General features: G+C 35.9%; 1 protein-coding gene across 1 annotated transcript in view; it reads left to right on the plus strand.

Moving 5' to 3' along the window:
* The window catches only part of FAM91A1 (family with sequence similarity 91 member A1), a 41,666-nt gene extending 33,688 nt beyond the window's left edge, over positions 1-7,978 (plus strand). The window contains exons 21-24 of the mRNA XM_057735189.1: positions 322-426; positions 2,112-2,235; positions 3,386-3,455; positions 5,468-7,978. Of these exons, the coding sequence (XP_057591172.1) occupies positions 322-426; positions 2,112-2,235; positions 3,386-3,455; positions 5,468-5,653 (485 nt within the window). The 3' untranslated portion in view covers positions 5,654-7,978. The remainder of the gene's footprint in view (positions 1-321; positions 427-2,111; positions 2,236-3,385; positions 3,456-5,467) is intronic.
* The last annotated feature ends 611 nt before the right edge of the window (positions 7,979-8,589 follow it).

Here is an 8,589-nt window from a genome sequence, read left to right on the forward strand (position 1 = left end):
TGCCATTTATGTTTTGAGCTTGATAATTCTTTGTTGTTGGGGGCTGTCCTGTGCACTGTAGGATGTTTAGGATCCCTGGATATCAGTAGCATCCCTGACCCCATTCATGACAGCCAAACCATGTCTTCAAATGTTGCCAGATGTTTTTTGGAGGACAAAATTGTCCCCCATTTAAGAACTACCACTTTATGCTAAAGACTGTTCATTGTTTTCCATTGTCTTTCTATTGCCTGAAGTCTTCTTTTATGTTAGGACTGACTCATTGACAACCTATGCTAACTGCTAGAATCCTAAATATTGTGTATGCCCTTTAATTATAAGGAGAACCTGATTTGGCTTCTGGCTCAGATGTAAATGGGAGTACAGAGTCATTTGAAATGGTCATTGAGGAAGCAACTATAGATTCAGCCACAAAGCAAAACTCTGGTAAGGCTTCAAAAATTATACGCAATCTTAAACTAATTTCTGAGGTTTAAGTCTTTTTAATTAATTAGTTGGCTGCTTAGTTGCAGCGTGCAGGATCTTCATTGTGGCGTGTGGAATCTTTAGTTGCAACATGTGGGATCTTTAGTTGCGGAATGCAGAATCTTTAGTTGTGGTATATGCAGGGTCTTAGTATGACATGTGGGATATAGTTCCCTGACCAGGGATTGAATCCGGGCCCTCTGCATTGGGAGTGCGGAGTCTTAACTGCTGGACCACCAGGGAAGTCCCCTGAGGTTTAACTCTTCTGTTAAGTCATTTGGATATCATTTGTCTGCTCTTATTATAAGTATTTTCTAGGAAACATTTTTATATATTTAGAATAATAATTAAAATATTATAAAAATGTGACCTGAGAATAAAAAAGTTTATTTTTCCTATGTTAATTCTCTCATCTTATAGGTATCTTGCAATTTTGGGGGGCGGGGGGGGGTAAAAGACCACTTTGAGCAGCTGATGAAAGCTGCATGCCTTCTTCCCAGAAGCATGTACATACTCAAAAAACATTCTTTCTGGGGCTTCCCTTGTGGCACAGTGGTTAAGAATCCGCCTGCCAATGCAGGGGACACGGCTTCGAGCCCTGATCTGGGCAGATCCCACATGCCGTGGAGCAACTAAGCCCGCACGCCACAACTACTGAGCCTGCACTCTAGAGTCTGTGAGCCACAGCTGCTGAAGTCCTTGCGCCTAGAGCCCATGCTCTGCAACAAGAGAAACCACCACAATGAGAAAGCCATGCACTGCAATGAAGAGTAGCCCCCGCTTGCCACAACTAGAAAAATCCACACTCAGCAGCAAAGACCCAATGCAGCCAATAAATAAATAAGTTTTTTTTTTTTTTTTTTAATGTATCACTGAGGGTCAAGGACACTCCTGTTACAGGCACTGCAAGGGACCGACTTCCAGAATGCACGTCCTGGTTTACAGTTAGTCTTGAGGAACACATCTGTACAGAATGGCTGATACAGTAACTTAAGTTTGCATGTTTGTGTTTATGTAGTGAGAATTAGTCGTTCACCAAACCCGTCACTAACCTTCCCTCTAGTGCATTGTGCCCTTTTTAATAATGTCAAGAGCTGCCACTGTGTGGTACTCAAGTGAAGCCAGTATTTAAGGCATTAAACTTCAGCCTGAACTGTCACTCCCTAGAATCAGCCCAGACATCTGTGTCCAAGGGCGTGGGGCCACTCCCTGAGCTCCTGGGAGGCGCTGTGGACTCGAGCGCTAAGTGGCCATCTGACCTCTCTGTCTAGTCATGTGTCATGGATCTGTTTGCAAAAAGTAATGTATTTGTGCTTTAAGTAAAAGTTGGTTTTGCAAAAAAAAAAAAAAAAAGTGTATCACAGTATGTCTTTGTCAGGAAAATAAAATGTTCTGTAGACATTTGTGGATAACCAACACAATGACAAAATAGTCCCCAAATTGATTTCCAAAAAAAAAAATTCTTTCCTGTTTCAGAGGTTCACTGACCACCCCCCTGAGTCCTCTGTGCTGCTAAACCCATTGGTGGATGTCAGTGGGGGTGGGAGGAATCTGTGAAAATCTCTAGACTTCAGTTAAGAAACCCTGGTCAGTCATAATATATATAAATGTATATGTGATTAATAACTGTATATATCCTTTTGTAGTTGCCACGGCAGAAGCAGACTGGGTTCCTCTTGAGCTGTGCTTTGGAATTCCACTGTTTAGTTCTGAATTAAACCAGAAAGTTTGCAGAAAAATTGCTACACACGGCCTCTGCAGAAAAGAGAGGTAAGGGTTTCGGTTCGCTGTCATCTTTTCACCTGTGAGGCTTCTTAAGCTCTCAGTTGCTGTATCTTACTTTCTCTTATTTCACACGTGTTTGTCGATTGACTAAAGATGGCTAGTTTAGGCATTTTTCTATGTGTTTTAAAATTAAAGTTCAACCTCAGAAATTAGGCACATGCAGCTCTTCTGGACACATGTTTTGGTTAATGATGTTTACTTAGTTATCCAGATTTGGCGAGAGTATGGTTAAAATGGGCATGCTTACATGACTGTATGAACCTAGTTTTATTTAATATGTAAGTATCTATAGAAATTTCTCTTGTGCACGTCTCTCTCTCTTAGCATACACACACTCAAGTTATATTAATAGTGATTATCTCCTATAGTGGAATTATGGCTGACTTTCTAAATTTTCTTTCCACATTTTCTAAAATGAGCATGTATTACTTATCAGAACGGACATGTAGGTTTTATCTTTTATGCCAGCTCTGATCCATTGGGAGCGGCTGCTAAGAGGCCGCGTTGTAGAGGTTCTAAGACTGGGTTAGCAGAAAAGAATATCATTGAGTCTGATTGTCATGGTAAGTGGCTTGGAGAGGTGATACCAGAGGTCTGCTTGACATCTTTAGGAAAACAAAGTTGGAGAATAAATAATTTAATTGCCTTCATGTAGCTTGTATCAGAAAATTAGAAGTACTTAATTGACAAATAATTTTAATAACTATCCTGAAAATAAAATAACATACATGAGTAAAAAGTAGAGATACTATATAGCTTTAATGATTGCCACTATAATTGTTACCAGTTTACGTATTTGAAAAGTATGTGCCTAAATTATTATTTTAAAAGTTTTCTTACATTTAACATTTATATTTGGTAATAGTTTAAACTTTTTCTTTTAACAATAATTTTCCAATTTTGGTTGTACATGATGTTTTATTTCGAAATGGTCTTTTTATGCACTATTACCCTATATTATTAAAACAAGCAGAAATTTCATTGATGAGAATCATTGAGTTTGTTTATTTTAATTTTTATGTGATTAATCAAGATGTATATACATATATACATACATTTAAATTGTTAAAATTAAACTCTTGTGAGATAGTAGTTCTTGTCATATTCATTTTAAACTTCCCCCTTTTTTTTTCAGCCTTCAAAACCTCTTACATTCCAGTAGAAAACTGTCTCTGCAAGTCCTTAACTTTGTTCACTCATTCCAGGTAACAAAAACCAAAAAAATCCAAATGGTATTTGCATAGAGCTTTTATAGTATGCAAAACACTTCCATGTTTATTCTGAGTCTCCACAGCAGTAAGACATGAAATAAGCATTAATTTTAATTTATAAAGGAAGATACTAAAATTCAGGAAGTTAACTGACTTATACATGATTTCATTGGCCAGGTCTTTAGGAAGCTTGGACTGTTCATTCTGTGCCAGTACTTCATTAAACAGAAATGTGTTAAGCATCTGCCATGGGTCAAACACCATGCTAGGTGCTGGTCCTTGGGTCAGTACCCTTCCATTAATAACTGCAGTGATGCACCATTGCTGAGAGGGGGGTTGTCTGTTATGGTAGTGACAGCCAGCGCTGTAGACCTTTTATCTTCCCTGCAAGGAAAAAAAGGATACTCTAGACTTGATTTGTAGATAAACTTTTAGTATGGAATATTTTGGTTCGGAATATCTGTTCTAACATTATGAAATCAGTAGTTTGGAGTTTGGTTTCCTTCATTCTTTAAATAAATGCTTGAGTCGACTCTGTGCCAGGCTCTTTACCAGGTCTTGGGGAAACAGAGACGTCTGAGACACTAATGGAGCTTAAGTGTTGTTTGAGACCATAGTCAAGTAAACATCGACATACGTAATTACAGATTTCAGTAAGTGCTTTGAAGGAGCCAAGCCCGTTCAAATCTGATGGAATCCAAAGGTAGATGTAATTTAAATAGGTGGAGATGGTGTATAAGCCGAAACCTAAAGGATGGGAAAGAGTATTCGAGGCCGAGGTTAGTAGGTGCAAAAGCCCTATGTCAGGAAGGCACTTGGCCTGCAAGGAAATGAGAAGGCCAGTGTGGCAGAAGCCTCATGAGAGAGTGGTAGTGGCAGGAGGTGAGGCTGAAGAACAGAGCACCTTCTACTTTCTAGGGTATGTTAAAGAATACCTGTTTTATGCTGGGTGCAAAGAGAAACTATTGAAGACTTTTAACAGGATAACATAGTTTCTAATTGACTTTTAAAAGATTAGTTACTGTTTAGAGGATAGATTAAAAACAAACATAGAAACAAGGTAAGTTCAGAGACTTGTAATAGCCCAAGTAAGAGATGTTGGTGGCTGAACACCCTTTTTCATTTAAAAAAAAATTTCATGTGACCATAATAAAAGTTTGTTTATTACATGTATACACTGTTATACATGTAATAATATATTATGTGTATTGTAAAACATGCACAAAAACAGGAATTTTATCAGATGCAATAAGTAGATACAAGATTTTAAAGTTTTTCTCAGTACTGCACCCCACTTTGGAGTGAGTACCCCACTTTGGAGACCGCTGGCCTAGAGTATGGTGGTGGCTGCAGTGAACAAATCAGGTAAACTCGTTGGGGATACGTGTCGGAGGTAGATTGATAGAACCTGGTGATGAAATAAGCGTGAGGAAAGATTGAGGGTGTGATAAGGAAGAGATGAATGAAGAATGATTTCCATATTTCTTGACTAGCTTGATGCATGGAGCAGGGAAGGCTGGGAAAGAACCAGTGGGGGAAATTTTGAGAGTTTGGTTATGGACATGCTAAGTGTGGGATTTATGGTGAAATATGCAAGAACAGATGTCAGATAGGTGGGGGTTTGAGCCTGGAGTTCTGGGGAGAAGTCTGTGCTGACTGTGAATCTGAGAGCCTGGGAGAGGATGGATTATTCTAGTGCTTAATGTTGTGTGAGGGTTTTTATAGATTGTCTAAGACTTAACTTTTTCTTATCCCATATTCTCATACCCTATTCCTATTTATTTTAAGCATTTATCATCATGTGAGTGTATTAGTCATTTTTGCATATGTTAATACCTGTCATTGATTATTTTGGGTTTGTGAGGTACATCTTCAAATCTCCTATAGTACTTTGCATTCCATAAACATTTCTTAGGTAATTAAGGTCTGTTTTTTTCATTAGCTACATTAAGTGGTTTGGTAAAGTGTTGAATAGAATTTTTTTCTCTTGTTTCTTGATCTTTTAGGAAGGTGCTTCAACACTGGATATTCACACTGAGGCCAGTTTTTCAAGTTTGCTTTCACAGTCATCCTATGCTGACATGGGAGTCCCACTTCCTGCAAAGAACTTAATATTTAAAGATGGCATCTTAGCAGAGTGGAGTGGACGGTCACCTTCCTCACTTCCTATTGCTAATCTCCATTTGCAATAATTTGGTTACATCATTTGTTGCTCACACTTTCTGCCTTTTTTCTTTCTTAACGTTAGCTTTATAGTGCCAGCCACTAAAAAGCATCCTGCTGCTGCAGTGCAAGTCATGCTTAACTGATGTTAAAGTTTGGGGAACATGTTCGTGTTTTCTGAAGCTTTCCTCATTATTGCACCTCCTGATGCAACGAAGAGCTTTTTAGCAGCCTGCACTGTATTTTTTACCTTGAGACAATCTGCATTTCTTTTATAAAACTGAGGATATACTTTATAGGCTTTATGATGACTGTTATGTTTATAAGCAGTCACTATGAATATTGCAATGGTAATTTTATATGTTAGTTTATCAAACATAAATCTTGTTTAATTTTATATTTTGTTACCTACTCTTTAGAGGATCAATGAAAGACATAGAACTCTTCCTCTGAAAAGGCTTCTTGGTATTTAAAGTAGCAAAACTATAAAAGGATAAACATCCATTATTGAGAGATGATCTGATGGGGCATTAAGAATTGCTGTGGATGTTTATAAATTATGTATATCAGTTGAACATTGTTGAAGGAATGTAAATCAGCATAGTTATGTATGGCTTAACCTTGATTTAGAAGGTCTTAACTCAGACTATGACTGTACATTGACATCTCATAAGAAGCTTTGGAAAACATTCTATTTTTAAACAATGTTTATATGTGGACTTCTGTTGTCGCTCATTTTGGGCTTTATATTTTCATAGAGTCTTTATGGAAAAATAGAATTTATTTTCCACTCTTGTAGCTGTGGCTGCTGCACGTTTTCTCCCTGATTTATTTTTTGTTTAGTAGCTCTGCCCATGAGTTGTTATGGAATTGGATTTGATGTTTTCAAAGCAAGGATTTTGATTTTAGCTTACAATTACACATTAGAGGCATTAAGGCTATGTCTTCTGATTAAAACTCTAGTGATAAACCTACTATGAGGACACATTCTTAGGCAATCTGGATCTTAAATTTATGTGACTAGTTTTAGAGGAAATGATAAAGAAAAATTGAGTAATTTCAAAATGTTTCTTGAGTCATTGATTCTTTTAATATCTCAAACGTTTATTAGAATAATTGGAATCACTTTTTAGATTTTTTGAGTTACCTTCCTTGGGAAGTTTGTGCAGTGTTATAGTTTAGCTTAGCTCTTCTCATAGGATAATGGTTTGCTAATTTAAACCTCAAAACTAACTGGTCAAACAGCATATATCTAAAATTTGTAAAGCGTTAGAAAATTTGGGAAGGTTAAACCTAAACATTTTTGCTGATAATTTTTTTTATTTATAGAACTGACATTTGTGTATTTAACATACTTCTGGAAATATATGTCTTTCTTAAAACTGTTAACATAACCATGCATTCAATACTGTGGCCTACCTATTGAATTGTATATTTTGGAGCAGGTTACCTGTGGCACAGTCAGTGCTGTGTTTGGGGTAAATGCAGTAACGTTTAGTATTCTACTTTGTCTTATATGAGGTAGAAACCAAGTGTATGTTATAAATGTTTGTCTATAAAAGGAAAAATACTAATATTAAAATAATTTCTTATAACTGTGAATCACTCATTTATTTTTCCAATAATTGATATTGTACATTCCTAGTGCTATTAGGTATGTATGTAACTTTTACAGTTTTTCAACTGAAAGTTGTAAGTATTTCATTTAATCAGGGCTCTTTAATCTCATTTTCATTTGCTTTGTTCGAATTTACTGTAGTTATTTTATTTATTTCTGTATTAACAAGCTAAGCCTACAGTAATGACATATGTACACTAATAAAGCATTGAATGTGTGTAGTTGTTGGTAGTGAACCCAGTTGGTGAATTTAAAACTTAAAATATGGGAGTGATTTGCTGCTATATTTCTTTTGAGAGATAATAGAAGAAGAAATAGAACCTAATAAGGATCATGAATTTTAGGGAAAGTACTGAAAAACATGTAGTCAATTCTGGTTTCTCATACGAATAAGGAAAGATTCTGATTCCCAGCTGAAGACCTCTCATACTTTTAAGGATGGAGAATCTGCATTTTTAGAGCTGTTAGCAAAATGTGAAAGCCACTTTTACTTTGTGAATTTGGCTTTGTTTCATTCATGCATTAAGTTATGTAAAGATGCATCTCTTAAATATTGTGTTGATCCTAGTCAACAGAAAGGTAATAAATATAGATTTTATTATTTGCCAAAGAGAATTTATGAAAGAATTTTTATCCAGATTTTCTGCAAATGTTTAAAGTAATTTCATTTGGCTTTGTGCTACCTCCCCTCTTTTCTACCCTTAATGTAGCTTGCACTATTGGCAAACTTTAGAAACCAAGAGAAAAAAGAAATATAAAAAAGGACATAGAGTTTAGCATGGTACAATTTCACCTCTCACATAGGTCTAAAGAAATATAACTTTATGTCATTAAAAAAAATATATCATCGTCTGATTTTCTTGATTCCTTTTTTTCTTTTTTAAATATGTAATCAGATATTTTGTTTTGGGGGGAATATTGTTTTCTTTTAATTGTTCCCAGTTTTCTCTGCCATTTGTGTTTCTCTTTTATGTTCAGTGTTTCAAATACGGTTTGTATTTAAAGATTTTAAAATACCAAAACTGTAACTGAGTACAGTGAATTTTTTTTCTCGTATAATGTTAATATTATACAATGAAATGTATAAAGTTGTCAATTTGATTATTGACACATCATATAATATGTTTACAAATAAACTGTGGTGTTGATCAAGTTGCTGTGAAAATGTGTATAATCTTCTGTAAGCTCCTTCCTTGATTTTAAATACAGGCATGCTTTCAGTGCTGAGGTTTTCCTATACTTTTATTTATTTATTTATTTATTGGCCGCATTGGGTCTTTGTTTCTGTGTTCAGGCTTTCTGTAGTTGCAGCGGGCGGGGGCTACTCTTCTCTTTGTTGTGTTGCTC

The sequence above is a fragment of the Hippopotamus amphibius genome, chromosome 5, assembly GCF_030028045.1.
Source record: "Hippopotamus amphibius kiboko isolate mHipAmp2 chromosome 5, mHipAmp2.hap2, whole genome shotgun sequence".
Taxonomy (NCBI): domain Eukaryota; kingdom Metazoa; phylum Chordata; class Mammalia; order Artiodactyla; family Hippopotamidae; genus Hippopotamus; species Hippopotamus amphibius.